The 19,416-nt window shown below is 43.6% G+C and overlaps 1 protein-coding gene across 29 annotated transcripts in view; it reads right to left on the reverse strand.

Moving 5' to 3' along the window:
- Positions 1–7,080: 7,080 nt before the first annotated feature.
- tcf7l2 (transcription factor 7 like 2) overlaps positions 7,081–19,416 on the reverse strand; it is a 94,965-nt gene continuing 82,629 nt past the window's right edge. For 2 of the 29 annotated variants that reach the window (XM_056429276.1, XM_056429268.1), the window contains 7 exons: positions 16,387–16,509; positions 16,153–16,315; positions 15,531–15,638; positions 14,542–14,590; positions 13,739–13,789; positions 12,630–12,702; positions 7,081–9,371 (listed from right to left, as the gene is read on the reverse strand). In XM_056429276.1, the coding sequence (XP_056285251.1) occupies positions 8,906–9,371; positions 12,630–12,702; positions 13,739–13,789; positions 14,542–14,590; positions 15,531–15,638; positions 16,153–16,315; positions 16,387–16,509 (1,033 nt within the window). In that variant the 3' untranslated portion in view covers positions 7,081–8,905. Of the gene's footprint in view, positions 9,372–11,416; positions 12,048–12,629; positions 12,703–13,737; positions 14,287–14,541; positions 14,605–15,529; positions 15,639–16,152; positions 16,316–16,386; positions 16,525–19,416 lie in introns of those variants that run through there. The other 27 variants (XM_056429271.1, XM_056429264.1, XM_056429277.1 and 24 more) reach the window with 23 other exon arrangements.

Consider the following 19,416-nt stretch of genomic DNA (forward strand, 5'->3'; position numbering starts at 1 on the left):
TTCTGATTAAAGATGGCCTTGTTACTGGCACGTCCTTAAGGGAAAGTATTGTGCACCAAATTGGACCAACGCGTACCTTGTGCGGTAGCCCTTAGTTATTTCTTCGATAAAAGAGACTCTTTCATAGTGGAGGAGAGGATCTCTCAGAATGCCCACCTCTCATGTTCATCATTTTGTTCTTCAAGGTTACAGGACAATTGTTACTGAGTGGGCTGATTCTTAAGAAAATTAGTTTAAGAAAAAGAGGACATTTAGTCTACAAGTCACTTCTCTATCAAATTCTCTATTTTTAAATCAAATATAAAATGCAGCACTACACGCTACCTGTTTATTTATAAAGCACTTGTAGTTCTTTTTTTATTTTTACCTGTGGTTTTGTATGTATTTTATTATAATTTAATGTGTTGTACTATCTGGACCTTGATTCTGTAATCAACGTTTGATTGATTGATTGATCTATACATTTTTGGCGATTTGAATCCATACTTCAAATCGCCCAAAATGTAGAGACAAGTGTTTTTCAGCGTCAAAACGGATGAAATATGACAATAAGTAACCGCTTACACTTCTAAAGCCTAAATGATTTTCCTTTACACGCTCCTGCCACGCAAGAGTTATTTTGTGTTCACTCGAGAGCGAATTATGAGCAAGAATTGTTTTTTTCTTTTCAACTCTACAAACGGATCATATAGAAACACATCGCAACGGATAATCCTAAATGTATTACTGTTTACAAAAAACAAACAAAGTTGCCCGATGCTGCACTCTAGCTGGGTCTGATAATGTGGCCTGGACTCCATTTCCTAAAAGAGCTTTCTGAAATAATCCCGAAGGCCTTTAACCCGCATCGCGGCTCTCGGCTTTAACTTCTCGTCTTTCACACCACAGTTTGAGCAAACGGCACATCTTTGGAAACACTCAGACTTTTCTGCTCCGTGTGTTTCTGACTGTCACCCCTTTGTGAATCTCCTCTTCCTCACCCTCTTCTCCAAAGTGCAAACCCATAAGTATTGACATGACCTTAGAATCCTTTAACTGTGAGTATTTTTTCTTACAATCCTGCATAAAAAATAGATTGACCCCACCATCCTTGGACACGCAATTTAAATCTTGAGATCATGAGATACGGTCAAGAGCAGATAAAAAACACACAAACGGGGCTCTGGCTTCGTTTTTCCAATCCCCAAACAATTTCTCGAGTGCTTTTTGAACCAATGAATGTTGTGGGCGGAGCGGCGGTCCTCTTCGGGGAGAGCGGCGAACCAAAGTGCACGAGGAGTGAATGAGGACGTCCTCCTCCCTGGTGAAGGTCACGGCAGAGTCTCAATACATTGGAGTTGTTTTTTAACATTTTCTTTTGAGCTATCCATAGAATTCAGGCACTTCAATTTTCACTTCAAACTCCGTTCGCACAAAGCAGCCGAAATAAAAAACGCCTTCGAAAAACTCGACCGCGCACAGAAACCCAAGAGCAGCCCTCTTTAAAATAAAAACAACAACTTCATAATACACTTATTTGTGGAATGTCATTTCGGAAGGACAACATACGTCTCCGAACATGATGTTGTTCTGAAAATATGCGGAGATTGTCGATGTTGACGCTCTACGCCGCGACCGTTCCTTCAACCTTTCAATTTGCTTCACTCCAGAGATCAGGGTCAGGGGTGTATATCTCTTCTTTTTGTTGAAATTGTTTATACCTTCCATGTTTTTTTGCAACCTAGAGGCCATATTTAATGCTCTGCAATGTTTTCTGATTCATATGCTCGCCTGCAGCGATGGCCTTCGCCACTGTTCCTCCGCGGCACGCCGACATCACAAACATGTCCTCTCTTCACTCAGGTGGACAATGCCTTTCCTGCTTCTTGAGATACATTCGAAGCGCCGCGGACGACGCCGCGTATGACGCCGCTTGTCTGATGTTTTATTGTTCAAGGGTATCGCCCACACAAATGCATCACATGTGCATATTGTGCACTCTCAAAGAAAAAAAGGAAAAAAAAGAGTCCCACGTTTGCTTGATGACAGCTGGCTCCATCCGCCTGGTTTCAGATTCACCAAGTAAAACACGCACGCCGTATTCCAGATACTCTTTATTGCTTTTCTTCGTTGTTTTTGCTTGGATACTTCGGAGACTTAATCAAACTTAATAATACGTTGATGAAAACAAATCCATTCTGCTTTAACCCTTGTGTTGCCTTCGGGTCAATTTGACCCGATTCAATGTTTCACCCTCCTGTCGCCTTCGGGTCAATATGACCCGATTCAATGTTTAACCCTCCTGTTACCTTTATATTTACTAACATATTTTACCCTTGAGATCAATATGACCCCAGCTATTAAAATCTCCAGAAAATTATTAGAATTAATATTGTTTTCCAAGTTTAAGTGTGAGGTACTTTATGTTTGTTTGTTGACTCCCGAAAGAACACCGACATTAAACATTGAATCGGGTCAAATTGACCCAAAGGCGACAGGAGGGTTAAATATTGAATCGGGTCAAAATGACCCGAAGGCAACACAAGGGTTAAGTGAATCCTTAACCCTCCTATTACCGTTGGGGTCAATTTGACCCCCTTCAATGTTTAACGTCTCTAAAAAAATGATTGACATAATTTTTTTAAATTCATATTTCATGACTTTTCCTAATTTATTGGGGACAACTGGGAAAACATAAAATTCACATGATGATATGTTTTCAATGTCCTGTACAATTTGACCCCAGGTGGTTTTTCACTGTGTAAAACATATAGGAACTAGAACGGGCACTCGGTAGAGCGCATACCTTTGCATATCACAAGATTTGGCATTGAATTATGAACATGTTGGCATTAGTTGCCAATTGGATAAAAAATTGACCGCGCTATGGTAAAAAGAATATTTGGACCTTTCCTTGACCTTGACCTTTGACCCGATCGATCCCAAAATCTAATCAAATGTTCCCCGGATAATAACCAATCATCCCACCAAATTTCATGCGATTCGGTTTAATACTTTTTGTGTTATGCGAATAACACGCATACAAATAAATAAATACATGGCGATCAAAACATAACCTTCCGCATTTTCAATGCGAAGGTAAATATCAACTTTTTTATTTATTTAAAGAGCTATTTAGGCAGTCAACAAACAAACAAACATACCTCACACTTAAACATGGGAAACTAGAACGGGCACTCGGTAGAGCGCATACCTTCGCATATCACAAGATTGGGCATTGAATTATGAACATGTTGGCATTAGTTGCATGCCAATTGGATAGAAATTGACCGCGCTATGGTAAAAAGAAGATGTTGACCTTTTCATGACCTTGACCTTTGACCCGATTGATCCCAAAATCTAATCAAATGGTCCCCGGATAATAACCAATCATCCCACCGAATTTCATGCGATTCGGTTTAATACTTTTTGTGTTATGCAAATAACACGCATACAAATAAATAAATAAATAAATACACGGCGATCAAAACATAACCTTCCACATTTTCAATGCGAAGGTAACAATATAAATTCTAATAATTTTCTCTAGGTTTTAATTGCTGGGGTCAAATTAGAGGTAAAAGATGTTAGTCAATTTGAAGGTAACAGGAGGATTAAAATGATGCGTTCACTTGCCAGCGTGAACAATCAGACGCTTTTCTTGATCCATTGAGAACTTCGTGAAAGACGAGACCGACCCGAACACGTCTGCTAGATCTGCAATGTGCCGCAGCTCACGCAGAACACGTGTCCACAGCATTCCTCACGCGAGAGAACGCTCAGAACGGAATGTAACGATCACTGATTCAACCTCCGACGGCCGAGGTGTCGGCAGCGGTTGAATGTGTTGATGCCACAATACAAATGGACACGTATTATACACACAGACCATAATATGCACACCTGTGTGCAGCAGCCTTGTCTGAGTGTTCTGGAGGTGCTGCTCGGAGAGACTGAACAGAAATCCATCCCACACCACTTTAACAGATGTACGGTGCATTTCATTTACCTGTGCTTCATACGCTCCATCCATACCTGACGAAGAGGAACACACATTGATCATTAGGGATGAGAATTGATAAGATTTTAACGATTCCGATACCTTATCGATTCCTGCTTATCGATTCGATTCCTTATCGATTCTCTTATCGATTCTTTTGGGCAAGGGGTGAAAAAAAGAGCACAAACGGGTTTATTCACATTCATTTTCTTTTATATAATGCTGCACACACACAGTATGTATACATACACATTTACTTTTTTTAAATAAGCAAAAACACTTATACGATATTACTCTTGAACTTAAAATAAAACTTACATAACTTAAATAAAATTTATTCTGTTTAATTTAAACATATTCCTAGAAATTACAGTGCTCCTTCCTTTTTTTAAAAGGGTATATGAACTGAGCTGCCAAAAATGAAACTAGCAGTGGCAAATACCAAGTGTGCAACCAACAATTGTATGGATCATCAACAATTCTTGTGCAGAAAAATAAGCATGTCTGCTTTCTCCGGGAGGATACGCGATCTCTCAGGACTTATTGTGTCTCCAGCCGTGGAGAACACTCTCTCAGATGGGGTGGAGGATGAACACAAAGATATGAGGAGGTGGACAAGACGTGCTGTAGCCTGTGACCCAGACAGACGACCAGCCTCTGAACCGGTCTGACTCTGAACCTCATCAGCTAAATTGGATGGCAATGGAGATTATTTATATAGTGAAAGCTGGTTTACACAATGAAACAAATGGCACTAACAAAATCGCTGAATTTGCTGAGCTGACATAAAGCCACATTAAGAGGGGAGGCAAACACGACCTCTGCCTCAATGTAGGGTGACAATGGAAGATTCTGTAGCTAAGCTAGCGTAGCTATATGCTAAGTTTAATAATGGATTAAAAATCAATATGCTCAGTTTAATAATGGGTTAACACGATAACGCGAACGTTTGCTGATAACACACGCCCTCCAATAATTAATACCGTTACGATCAAACATTTCTCAAAACTGGACTTTCAATCCAAACGTGAAGTGATCGATAATGGGAGACCAATGCCGCCGGAGCTCAAATGTGTGCTTCAAACGAAGGGACAGAAGATAACTTGATCGACTCCACACAATAAAGGCAAATGGCTTCACACAGTGAGTGGTTGTGATCACTTTGGAGGAGTTTACCTTGGACAGAAAGAGATGAAGCCGGTGTTAGCTGAGCTGCTGCATCGAACACATGACATTCCTGTCATTTAATTCCACGCTGTGTTCAAATGCTTCTTCATATTTGTTGTATTTCCTCCCTTCGACGAAATAGATTTTTGACACACGTTACAAGTGGCGTAGTTGTCATTTTGTCTTGTGAAAGAGAGCCAAACTTTAGAGCGCTTCTGCCTCGTTGCCATGTTTGCTGCAGTCTGAAGAAACTAAAAAAGTTCGCGCATGCGCAACGCCACAGAGAACCGTTAGCAGAACCGTTAAAGAATTTGGCTAACGATCCCAAACAATCGGTTCACTGGGAACCGGTTCTAAAACAGAACCGGTTCTCGATGCCCATCCCTATTGATCATGACCCTCCTCTCTGTCCGTATGTGGAGTCCTTCCTGTTCTCAGGTGAGTAGTCCTTCCTGTTCTCAGGTGTGTAGTCCTTCCTGTGTGTAGTCCTTCCTGTTCTCAGGTGTGTAGTCCTTCCTGTGTGTAGTCCTTCCTGTTCTCAGGTGTGTAGTCCTTCCTGTTCTCAGGTGTGTAGTCCTTCCTGTTCTCAGTCGTTGGTGATTCCTCTGAGATGGAATCCAAACATTTCTTCACACAGGAAACTATCGAGATGCAGACTGTGAACATCGATAATTAGATTGAGGGGAATTCGCTTTTATCCGATGACTCCTGAAAAGAGGAGACGGTATTCTCTTTGAACGGATCGTCACTGTCCACTCATCCCACAGACGTCAGTGAGTGAACATTACCACCGTGACAATGGTTTCTTTTTTAAGTAACCAATCAAATATAATTTGCTGAGGATCTGAGGTCTTCTCTTTCAGGACGAGTCAAGAAGACACTCGATCCAAACTCTTGATTCTAAAGTGAAAAAGCTGCACACAGAAGAGCTCATATGAAGCGTGGCGTTCACTTTTCACGTGTGCGAACACAAAGTAGTGAAAACAGTGGAGTCACCTGAGCTAATCTGCTCTAAAAGATCATTTTTCTAACTTTTGGAATTACATTTTACCAACTATTCATACACTCTGTCATATCCATTGAATGTGTTGTTACTATGTAATGACTCCTTCTGGTCACATGACATCTATACTTCTGTCCATCCTGGAGAGGGATCCTCCTCTGTTGCTCTCCTGAAGGTTTCTTCACTTTGTTCTCCTTGTGAAAGGGTTGTTTATATCTCTGGGGAGTTTTTCCTGATCCGATGTGATATCATGGGACCGGGATGTCGTACGTGTTCAGATTGTTAAATCCTCTGAGGCAAATTTGTATTTTGTGATATTTGGCTATACACAGGGTTCTTACACATTTTGACCAATGGATTTCCAGGACTTTTCCATGACTTTAAACCAAATTTCCATGACCAAACTGAAATCTCAGTATAAACATGAAAAATTAAAAAAATTGTGCGTATTGAGAGTGCCGACTAATATTTTGAGCGTCTTTCTTTAAAAAATTATATTATATAATATATATAATAATATATAATATTATATTTATTAATTATTTCAAACTCGGCGTAAATGAACATGTGATTATAACACATTTCCATGACTTTTCCAAAACTTTTATGATTTAAGTTTTTTCCATGACTTTTCCAGGCCTGGAAATGACCATTTTGAATATTCCATGACTTTTCCAGGTTTTCCATGACCGTACGAACCCTGTATACAAAATAAACTGAATTTAATTGAATTACATTTCATGCAACCTGATAAAGTCTAATGTTTCATTATAATGGCGTGAATCTCTATTAGACTATTAATTCAAGGCATCCTAATGACTCTGGTATTATTTGACGACTCTCTTGTCACTTTTCGCCGAGATGCCGTCGCAACAGTTTCTCAGGTCGGGAACTTTCCGGTACGTTTCCAAATAAAAGGAGGACACAAATGTGCACATACTAAGTTGCTTTTATTAATACAGAACTGCATGCTACAGAGACTGTACAGCATAAACATTTATTCATTACAAAAAAAACATGGTTTTGGAACCATTTAAAATAACAGGAAAAACAAACAAACAAAAAGATAAGAGCATAAAATAGAACAGGAACATCACAGCCGTTAAGGAAACATTCAAACTATTTATCATTAGCATCTTAATAAACCAGAGAAGAAATCGACAGATTACAGTCGCGTCATGTCAACTACAATGGCACCGAGTGGATGATTCTCTTGTAGCTTTTTTTACAGCCTCTTGCAACATCAACATGCCTATTTTTTCTATCTACCTATATGTAGTAGTGTACTTAAAAGTGGCAGTTTGTGTATTTTTTTGTATTTAATAGTTTTTTTATGAACTTCCTAATATACATAATTTGGCCCTTGTGGGTTTATACAGTATGATGTCCGCCTTTTTATTAAGTTTAAATTTTTATATTTGACAATTTGCTACCAAACACATTTGTTATAGCAACATTTATACTACATACATAGCGATCTATGTAACGTCACAGCAAAGAATGGTATCGAAATAAAAAATAACGACCAAAAAAAAGAGAGGATCCCTACAGCGTGGTAAAGAGGGGCAGAGAAAATTATCACAAAATTTGGCACGGAAAATCTGTACACGAATCTACAGTCTGAGAGATGTGACTGTGCAATAAAAAAGAAGGGCGTTAGACACTTTTCCAACTACTGAAGACACGGCACCCACTGTCTCGTTTCAAGTTTTCTTTTCTTCTTTTTGTAAAATGGCTTATAGACGCATTTCTTGAAATGAAGTTGTGCATACTTCTGTTCATGAGATCTACACAATACACACTGAGTGGAATCCAGGTTTTCAGCGAGGAAAGAAATCAATAACAAAAGATTTGCCTTTTTAAAACCTCCTTGTAAAAATGGATCATTCATATATAAGTCGCTTACCTTAAGAAAAAATATTTGTACAATGTATTAAGAAAAAAAAAAAGTCAAAAAGAGACACGTACAAGATACAACAAGCAATCTCTAAAGCAATAAATACTACTGGTCCTAGCGTTGTGACATTTTGAATTTAATAACCCTCGACCCTCCCACCCCGCCCACCCGACTTGCCTGACTCCGCCCCAAAGGTAAACAACAAAGAAAAAAAGACAACGCAGTGGAAGAATGCATATTTAACACAGTAATCCCCCCTCCCCAATATTCTGTACATTTAAACAAGAACAAGTAACATCACAATTAAAGTTGTTCCTCGAAGAGGAGTCGCCGCCCGCCTCATGCCCTCCTAGAGTTTGAACAGATGTCAAATGATTGGTTCGCAAGCTCGTATTTAATACAAATAAAGAAGGAGAACCAACTCTTTCAAGAAAAGGGCTCGTTGAATAACCTAGCCTACCGTTTTATATCCGTCGTTTAAACATTTTGAAGTTGAACTAGATCATTTTTCTGTTTGCACTGTTTTAACGCCACGCAAAACAAAAAGAGTCAAAACTAAATTCATAAAAATGTTGGCAGATTCACAAAGCTATACTACAGCTCATTGTATCATATCTTTAGAATAATTCGGTTTTTTAAATTTTTATAATGATGGGTCAAATATTGACCAATGAACTTTAACGAAACAAAAAAAACTAAATTTCAAAGCCTCATGGCACAGAAACATAAAGAGAAATGAACCGACAGCAAGTGAAGAGAGAGCCTAGAAGTGTGTGTGTGTGTGTGTGTGTGTGGGTGTGTGTGTGTTTCTGTGTGTGTTTGAGTGCAGAGATAGAAAAGAGGAGAAGAACAGGGTCGACTATTCTATAGACTTGGTCACTAGCGACAGAGGCTGAGGGCCCGTGGAGGAGAGGAGCGAGTGGGAATGACACAGCGACGCTGAGGGCCGGGCCATCGAGGACGAGACGATGTCGCCGCGCCCCGGGCCTCTGTGGGGGGGGTGGTGGGGGTGGTGGTGGTGGTGGTGGTGGTGGTGGGTGGAGGAGGCGGCGGGCGTTTTCCGAGCTGCAGCAGCAGAGTGAACCAAAGATGGCGGCGGGGGCCCAGCCAGGAGGTGCGGGTGGTGGAGTGGCTGCTGGGCCGGTTTCATAGTCAGTGAGAGAGGTTGCATCTGTTCAGTCTGAGGTTGGGACTCTTTTGAGGAGGGGGAGGGAGCCACGGAGGAGGGGGAGGAGGGGGGGGAGTCGAGTAAGCTTCCGTCCGTAGAGGGAGGACTGGCACAGCTGCCTTCACCTTGGATGTAGCGAATGCACTTTTTTTTTCTCCTGAAGGGGGGGGGGCGAGAGAAAGAGAGCATCTTTTAGTACCACGCCTTCAAAGCGCCGAGCCGCTCAGAACCGTCGCCGGCTTGAATGCACCGTTGGCTTTTTTTGTGTGGAAATTTAGGAGGAAAAAAAATACCTCATTTGAAACTGTTTTTTTTTTTTTTTTTACACAACCGCTAATATTTTCTTTTGCCGGTGCATTTAAGTCGCTGGTGCTAAGACCAAAACGTGGTAGAAACGACAGTCGATTTGCAAACACCGAACCATCAGACGGGACAGACACGAAGGAGAGGGATCACAGGGGAAGCAGCTGGGAAATGAAAAGCACAGACGGAGGTGATGAAGACGACGGTGAGAGAAGATGAGATGCAGCAGTGGTTTGCTCCTTTGGATGTAGACTCTCTCACAGGCGGAGCTACAGCCGGGGGGTCGGCCGCTTCTCTCTCCAGCAACACGGGGTCACTGGACCTCTATCTGGCCCTGCTCTCGCTTCTCCTGAGGGGTTCGGAGTTTGGATACGGGGGGGGGGGGAGTCAACGAGATCCACACTACTCCTCATCTGCCCCACAGACACAAGTGTGTGTGTGTGTGTGTGCGCGAGGGGGTCAAGGCATCATGTTTGCATTCCTGCCTGAGGTCGGGACCCTCCCCCCCCCCCCCCCACCCCGCCTGCTGAGTCCCGAGGCCAGACCCGTTGCGCTCGGTGGAACCCGATGAATGGGGGAGGGGGGGGAGGGGCTTGTTGCATTTGTCTGCGGCGACTCTGCTGCGAGAAAAAAAAGAGGCCGTGTTCGGATTTGGTTCCGGGGGAATCTCTGCCCACCTCATCTTTACCCTGACCCTGGCAGTGACCCCTCTCTCGGCTCTCCGTTCTATCGCGGGGATGCCTGAAGGCCGTGAAAGTATTAGTATGTAAGACTCACAGGGACAGGGAGTAGGTGTGAACAAAAAAGAAGAAGACTCCGGTGTTTTAAAAAAAGAAAGAAAGAGTGGGGCTGTTTGGAAGGTGTGAGGCCGATCTGCCGTTTGATTTAAGGTCGTCGAATCAAACCTTTCCACGCCGTTATGAGGTCTACAAACAAAGAGAGCCGACGACCGAGAAGGAAGAAAGAGGGACATCGGCGGATCACGTGAAGAAAAAAAAAAAACCTTGATCTCATGCGAGGGTGAAAGACAAGCGTGCATCTCCGATGAACTCGACATCACGGGCGAACAACAGCGGACGAGGAAGAGGAGGAGAGCGGCGATACGGCTCTTAGTGCCTCTGCCGCTGCAGCGGAGCATCGACCGGCCGGACCGACGTATCGCTTACCGCGACGCCGACATCGTGCTCTGGGTAACTGTCTGTCAAACCGCAACAAATGAGCTAATATCCATTTTTGAACAGACATATCGATTCGTCGTATGTGCCTGTGTACGTTATTGATTTCTTTCCGTCTCGGGGGAAATTACACCAGATGCATCTTTTAGGAAATGGAGCCCAGAGAGAACTTTGAACCTCTCGGCTCCGGAAAAAAAGGAAGACTGAATTATCGCGCTTTTCCCAGCGTCCCGATCTCCTGATCTGCCGTGATTGTCGACGGAAATAATGTCGTGTTTTTGATATTCGCGTTGCAGCTGGGAGGGGAAGACGGGAGCCGGAGTGGAATCGCCGACAGTGGCGCGCTGTGTGGAGGTGATGTCATTCTTATTTTAAAAGAACATTGTCATGCAAAGATAATCTCGGCGATGTGTTCAAATTATTATGGGACATTCGGCCACATTTGAAGGTTCGACAAAAACGAAGAGCTGTCCTTTGAAATCGCCTCAGAGCGACTTCTGGCGAAGTGCGGCGACATTTAAAATAAACATCCAGACTGCATGTCGATCTAAAGCCGACCCGTCTCAACGAGTAAAAAAAACAACACAAATGAAAAGTGGAGCAGCGGGAAACAAACAACGTGTTGCAATGGTGGGTGTTGCAGGGTGGTGTCAAGAGAGAAAGGTGGGGCAGGGTGTGGTGCAAGACACAGAGAAGGGTATTACTGAGCGGAAACAAATACCTACCATGAAAATATTCCCAATTCAAAGACTGCTTGTGTCAGAACAGAAAGACAACAGGTAGGGACTAAGTAAGGGTTATTGAAGAGGAGTTTGGAGGAAGAAGAGGTGGAGAAGGAGGAGGAAGAGGGCACAGAAAAGAGTGTCACTGAGCAGGGTCCCAGAGAAAGCAGGGCTCAATTTGTAAGCACAACATTGTTATTCAAAAGGACGCCGATTAGAACACACACGACACGGAGAGAAAATGGATTTCAAGTCAGAGTGTGAGACGAGTGATTCCAAATTACGCAACGTGTGTTTGGGGTTGTTGAGAAGTATTCAGTCACGTTATTTAGAAATCCATTTTCCGCCACTGGGCTTGAACCGAGCTCAACGAGGAAGAATCGCTGCGAGGGAATTTACAGCGAGGAAGGCTCCTCGCTAAGGAGAAGGAGCGGAGGAGTTTGCCATCTGTTACCACAGCGATGGAAACCCGTTTGAGAGGGGTGCCCGAGCAAATAATCAAGGAGAAGGAGCTGCTCATTGCGGATGTCTTCCTCCCATTGGGACTACAGCAGTTATACCTGCACGGCTTGCACCATAAACTCAGCTGGTCAAGCCCGAACAAGGCACGACACTTCTTTGGGGTATTTGCATCTGTTAGCCAAAGAGGTAGACACAAACACACACACAGAGACAAATAACAAAAGGAAAAGAAAGAAAAAACAAAATGGACACGTCATTACACGGACACAAACATGTAGCCAGGGCTGAGGTTCAGGCTGGCAACACTGGGATGTCCTCCATCGTGAACAAGCCATCAGGCTCCAGATCCTCCAAGCCCCGACCTGCCAGTTTAGGGTTTCTGACCAATGTCAGTGAGGCTTATTGTACTGAACGTCCTGCAATGAAACCCCTGTAACCCCCAAATACTTGTTTTTTCTCCATTAAATCTCACACACAGACACCATTCGTACAGACATTCTAGCATTTGCTGTTAACACCCTTCAACCCGTACAGTAGGTTAAAAAAAAAAATGATTAAAAAAAATAGTGGGAACCTAGAGATAGACCGGCAGGGCGTGGCTGGAGGAAGCTGAGAGGTCACGATAGCCTGGCAGGACAGACAGAGGAGAGGAAGAAGAGGGCGGCAGCAGCAGAGAGCGGAGGAGGAAGTCCCAGTGTGAGGTCGCACAGCCGTCACCTGGCCCCGGCCGGTGCAAGCGCACACCATACACACCTGCACGGGCCACACCAGTTATTCTGTTGATCGAGCCCAAAGCGCGCTCGACACTTCTTAGGAGCGCTCAGGTCTGACGCCGCAACAGTGAGGGGGAAGCCAGCAGAGAGGAGTAAAGGAACCAAAAGACCAAAAACAATAAGGAACAAAAAGGAGGAGAGGAAATAAGGAGGGGGGAAAAAAAACAAGTCACAGTGAATCTACGAAGCTCGGCTCATTGTGCAAAGAAAATCAAAACACCCCGGAAAGCCATTCTCAAATGAGCCTTTAAAGACAGGACCGAACACAATTAGTGTGTTTCAGACATTAGTGGAAATCAAAATGCATGCAGGTTATGAAATCAAAACATTAATGGAGAAACAATTGCTTTTAGTAACCTAAACTTTGGAGTTAAAGCTGGAGATAAGATGCTCGATTGGTCGAGGGGGTATAATAAATGGAGCAGACGCAGGTTGGATTATTTACTGCACTGTGCTTTAAAGAAGACAAGTTCACGAGGCGATGACTGGAGGAGCAGACTGATAAATAAAAAAACGTACAGTCATGAGCCCGATAGCCAGGGGAAGCTCTCAAGAGGCGGGGACGTGGAGAGGGAATCTACTTCTGAGACCTGGCACCAAACTGTGGCTCAGACCAGTCACTGGGATTATGAGAATTAGAGCCGAGGGATTGAGACGTGGCTGAGTCGACCCATCTGAAGAGGGAGTGAGCCAAGGAAACTGCGGCTACCGCAGCGTACAGATTCAGGAGGGTCACCCCGACATCGCCTCCTTCAGGTCAGACTCCACAAGGATGACCTGACGTCATGGAATCAGTTCCTCGGGCGTCCTGCATAGTGACTGTGCCAAAACACGGAAAATGCTCTCCACTAATGGGCAACATGGGGGAATTGAACTAAATGTAATCTAATTTAGCTTGAAGTTAAATAAACAATAGCAATTAAAGAAAGGGAAATAGCAAACAAGCAGCAAAAGCATATTTAAATTTTTTTTTTTTTTTTTTTTACCGGCCTAATATTGCACATCAATTTATGAAATAAATATACATTAAAGAAAAAAGAAAGAAAAAAAACAAAGTTAGTAATTTAAGACTCAAAATGACATTAGCACCTGTAATCGGAGGGAGTGAAAGGCAAGGGTTTGGAAAATATTCTCTGTGTTCTGAAAAAAAAGAACAGATAGAGAGGCCTTCAAGAAGAAATCCGTCACCAAACGAGCGCAAAATACATAATAACAAGTCGCCATCGCTCCTCACAATATGATCAGGAGAGGATGAATCATGAGAATAAAACTGGATGAATCAGAAGATAAGCAAACCGCCTTCATTTTAAGATGTGAGTGATTTGTTGAATGTTGGTATAAAAGCATGCATGGAAGCAAGCGGAGGGCAGTCCAACAAGCACACACACACACACACACACAGTACTGTAGTGCAGTCTATCTGCAGGGCACAGGCATTATCCAACAGGGCCACACACACACAACACTAGCAAAGTTAATGGCTCTCACAATGCTTCAACTTCACATTCTCAAAACATACATTTCACAATACCAGAACGCTAAGGGCCAAGTGTGTGTGTGGGGGGGGGGGGGGGGGAGTGTCAAGAGGGGAGGTGAGAAGGAGTCTGGGGGGGTCATGCATATTCAGTTGTTATTAGCTGGGGAGGGCGAGGGGGGGAAATGGGGAAAGGGGGGTATTACAGGCAATTCTACCATTATAATATTGCATTTGGAAGCATAACTATACAGAAAAAAAAATAGAAAGGAAAAAAAGCCAGGCACAATAACACACTCCAAAAAAAAAAAACATAACACAAAAAAGAACTAGCGTGACTTTGATCTCGCACGACGTCCCGTCGGCCCGACGCATGACGGGGCTCTTCTAATATGGGAGATAATTGCAGCTCACTCACCATTGCTCTCTGCTTGCTGCTTTTCCCTTTTTCTCTTCTTCCTTTTCCCCTGTTGGTTCGCCGCCAAGAAAATAGAAAGAAAAAATAGACACAGACAGGAACCTTAGTTATTATATTGCAGAATGCCCAAAACATGAAACAGAGACTAGGACTTTGTCTTTGTGTTGCCTTATTTATTCATTCTCTCTCAGCCTTTTGTTTCTGTCTCTGCCCTCCGGTTTGTAGCAGCCACTGCAGCCCCCCCCCCCTCTTTCTGTTTTCTACTATTTCATTCTTTACTGTAATCTTTTGTCTTATTCTCCTCTACTCTGTGAACATCTGGACACTGTGGCGAGCCTCTGTTTGGTGGAAGACTCTTGTCAACTTCATCCCGACTACATCTGGATTAAAAAACAGATTAGCACTTCAGTGGCACTTAAATGGCTCTTATTATGGTACTTTTGTCGTTCGACTATGTTGAGGAAATGTTACTTTCTGTATTCTTGTTGTTCTTAGTTTGTACTCTAGGTTGAAGCACTTATTGTAAGTCGCTTTGGATAAAAGTGTCTGCTAAATGACATGTAATGTAATCCCAAAACTGGACAAAATGGATATAGAAACAACATCATGGTCTGACTTTGTCCCAAATATTCCTTCATGTCACAAAAAAAACTAGAACTGGCACTCGGTAGAGCGCATACCTTCGTCGAAGCCATTGACCTTTGACCCGATCGATCCCAAAATCTAATCAAATGGTCCCCGGATAATAACCAATCATCCCACCAAATTTCATGCAATTCGGTTTAATACTTTTTGAGTTATGCGAATAAAACGCATACAAATAAATACACAGCGATCAAAACATAACCTTCCGCATTCTCGAATGTGAAGGTAATGACAAGTAATCCCTCAGGCTAGTTAGGAGCAAAAGAAAGAACTCATGGTGGCCGTGTCGCCTGGTGAAAGGGGGAAAGGACCGCCCGTTACGACTTGTAAACTTAAAAACTTACATAGTTGTCTCGCGCTGACCAGCCCGGGTACAGCTGCATGTGGAGCTGTCGCTCTTTCCTGGCGAGCTCATAGTACTTGGCCTGCTCCTCCCGCGATAGGGCGTGCCACTGCAAAATGAGAAAGACACATGAAGATTTGTTTGTTTTTTAACGAGGGAATGGTGAACTCCTTTTTGGTTTTCAAGGGAATTATTTATAAAACAATTCTTGAGAGTTATAAATGTAATTAAAAACGTATTAATATGGAAGATGTATGTGGTAGTATATATAAATATATTTTGTTTATTGTTGTTTTTTTGTTGTTGTTTTATTTTCTTCTTTATTGTATATACATTTTCTGATTTATTTTGATTTCAATTTAGGATAGGAATTTCTAAGCATTTTTTTGCTTCTACCTATACCTTTTCAGTCTTTCTCTTTTGTATATTATATAGGATAATATTGTATTGTATTTGATTTGATTGACTGAATAAAATACAAACAAACAAACAAACAAACAAACAAAATGAAGGAAATGAAATGAGCTCATCTCTAAAACACTTTGCATGTGTACATAAACCAACGTTTCAGTCTGCTGTGTGTGTGTGTGTGTGTGTGTTCAGGGTGCTCTGTTAGGTCTTACCCTCCGCCCCAGGATCTGGTTGATGGCAGCACTTTCCTTCAGTGTGCACTCCGCCACCACCTTGGCCCGCATCTCCTTCATATAGAGCATGAAGGCGTTCAGAGGCTTCTTTATGTGGACCTGCTTCTTCTTCTCCTCTTCCTTTTTAGCGTCCGACTGTTTCCTGTGGAGGGGCGGAGAGGTGAGCGGCGTGCGAGTCGCGCGGGACCGAAAGCGTGCGGGAGGTCGACTCACGAGCTGTTGAGAGAGATGTCGCTGTGGGAGGACTCCTGCTTGACGTTGGCAGAGACGATGGCCGGGTGGGGGATGCCCGTGGCGTGCAAACTGTGGTGAGGGGGCACCATGTGTGGGGGGAACCTGGAGGAGAGAAGACTGTGTAAATGGTCAGAATGGTACAGGTGAAATGAGGATGTGAAACACGTGTATACACAGGACTAAAAGGGGCTATATTGCTTTGTGCTTTCAAAGGGATTATTCAATTTAATTTCATCAAAAATGATTTAAAAAAAATTCATTTAACCCTCCTGTTACCTTTACATTTACTAACATATTTTACCCTCGGGGTCAATTTGACCCCAGCAATTAAAACCTCCAGAAAATTATTTGAATTAATATTGTTTCCCAAGTTTAAGTGTGAGGTACTTTATGTTTGTTTGTTGACTACCTAAATAGCCCTTTAAATATATTAAAAAGTTGATATTTCTTATATGTTTGACAGTGAAAAACAGCCTGGGGTCAAATTGACCCCAAAGAACACCGACATTAAACATTGAATGGGGTAAAATTGACCCTAAAGGTAACAGAAGGGTTAAGAAAAGACACGCATGTATACAGACATCCACGTGGAAAATGTCCACGGCGATACATTTTCTACAATCAGTTCGGATAGATTATCCAAAACGAGTGTGAGATCTAATCACACAATTTAATACACTTTACACACAAGTAGAACACCAAACCGTCAGTAAAAAAGAAAAAAAAAGATTTGGAAACATGAGCGCTTATATTGTGTGGAAATAATGAAGTGCAATTGCACAAGGATAAATCTCTTGAATGCCGTTTTTGAGCAAACCTCCCCCTCCCCAAAGAAAAAGCCACACGGGGAAACCCTCGAGGCAAGTGGCTTTCTTCACCTTTATTTCATCACAACCTCATTGAGATTTCAAAATTCTATCACGAGTGTCCCGACCAATACGGGCAACAATCCGTGTAATAGATTCAATGAAGCGTGTTAGCTTGAGGGCTCTGAGCACCTTGAACTTCTCTCTTCTTAGTTAAGGAGAGACTGAATATAGAAGTGCTGCGCAGAACAGGTTTATATTCGCCTTAAAAACTGTAATCGCTCCCAAATGAGATTTTAATTGTATCCGTAGATGACAAAATGTGAACTGGCTTCAACTCATTGGTATATTTGCGGAAACTCCTCTGAACATGCCAGATTTCAGAAGCTTCAATCATCCTGCGCTATCAAGGAATATTGCAGACGAGATTAAAATCTTCCATCAAAGTCTCGTATCACACCAGGAATTGGGGCTTTTATTGTATTTGCTTCCCCCTGTTCTTTTCTGCCAGTTCAGCATTGCGAGCGGCGAAGACGGTTTTTATCTTCATCCCTCGACGCTCCTATCATCGCTCCATCATTTCATCGTCTCCCGCCCACCGAGGCCAGAAACCCTCATTTGTGAAATCGTCGGCTCGTTGTGTGCGTCGGGTTATTTGAATGCGTGCGCGTCTCATCTGCATGTGTGTGTTTACGGCGGTGACACGTGACCACACGGGCATTTGAGGAGAGAGGAGGATGAAGGAGGAGAGAAAACAGGAGGAATACTTCTTCTTGTTCTTCTTCTCTCTCTCTCTTTTTTAAAGCAGCTCATTATCTGGCTGTGTCTGGCTGCATGGCTCCGAGCCAGAATATAATGATGAGGATAAACTCGCCGGGAACAACTACTTTCTGTTGGAGGCCATCTCAGGGGAGTGCCAGTGCGCTCCCCCCTCAAACTCTTTCCCTCTTTTCCTCCTTTCCCCTCTTCTCCCTTCATCTCTGACACATTGGTGTTTGTGCCATGTCATCCGTTGACGGGGAGCTCGGTGGCTGCCTATCGCCCATCATTAGGGCTGCTGCCTCTTCCTCGCTCCGTTTCCTCTCTCTGTGCACTTGTTAAAATTTCCTCTGTTCCAAGTTCTATTTCTTCCTTTCTCTTCTCCTCGACTGCTCCCTGTCCCCTCACCACCCCCACGATCCTCTCGCTTCCTCTCCTCCTCCTCCTCCTCCTGCTGCTGCCGCTGCGTGGCCCAGTTTATGGTTTAAACATGACGGCCATCCCTTTGAAGCGTGGGGGCAACATCATCATCGTCATCATCGTCATCATCATCATTCGGACCAATTTAACCAACGCGGAGAAGGAGACGCAGCGGAGACCCCCACCCACCCCAACCCTGGGGCTTCTACGTCTCAATCCAAAAGGTAAGAATGGCTCGGGGTGTTGAGGGGGGGGGGGGGGGGGTCAGTGGTGCAGCAAGCCCAGTGTCAGCCAGTGCCATTTAATTGCCAACGCGAAGCAGTACCCCCCCCCCCTCCCTGCCTGTTTAATGTATAATGATCCGGACGGTGCGCTTCTCCCGTTCCCAAGGAGAAGAGAGGGAGCACGATGACGGGGGAACATATCAAAGGGCAGGCTTAAGCATGAGGGGCAAAGGGGCCTTCACTTCCTCCTACCTGTCACACACACATATGCACATCCTCCACCCCCCTACACACACACACACACACACATCCTGGGACCTGCACCGACTCCAACCCCATGATCAAAATAATGTCTTTCATTTGCTCCGCTGACTGTCTCCACTCTCCTTGGCTTTTTTTCTCCCCCTCATGTCCGAAAAAGAAAATGCATTTTTGAACAGGACCGAGGTGTAAGGTGCTCATTGCGGGACGACGAGGTTCCGGATTCCTTCCCTGCATCCCAAAGCAGTTCTCGCTACGGCGCGGGGGACTGAAGCTGAAGCAACGCACTCCTGCAAAGAGCCGGCTCCCGGCCAGAGGACGAGGCCGGGATGTCTTTTCTCTCCGGTTTCCTCCCGTCAGCCGGCTCCTCGCAGACCGTTTGAGCTATCACAACAGCCTAGTCCGTTCTTTGAACCAAACCGACTGGCTGAAGGCTATGTATGAACGGATTAGACCGATTTTTTTGCGAGATATTGTCAACAAAATTGATTTATTTCCTCTGTCCTGTCCAAGACAGACTTCAGGTTTTTCAATGGAGA

This window comes from Pseudoliparis swirei, chromosome 13 (assembly GCF_029220125.1).
Source record: "Pseudoliparis swirei isolate HS2019 ecotype Mariana Trench chromosome 13, NWPU_hadal_v1, whole genome shotgun sequence".
Taxonomy (NCBI): domain Eukaryota; kingdom Metazoa; phylum Chordata; class Actinopteri; order Perciformes; family Liparidae; genus Pseudoliparis; species Pseudoliparis swirei.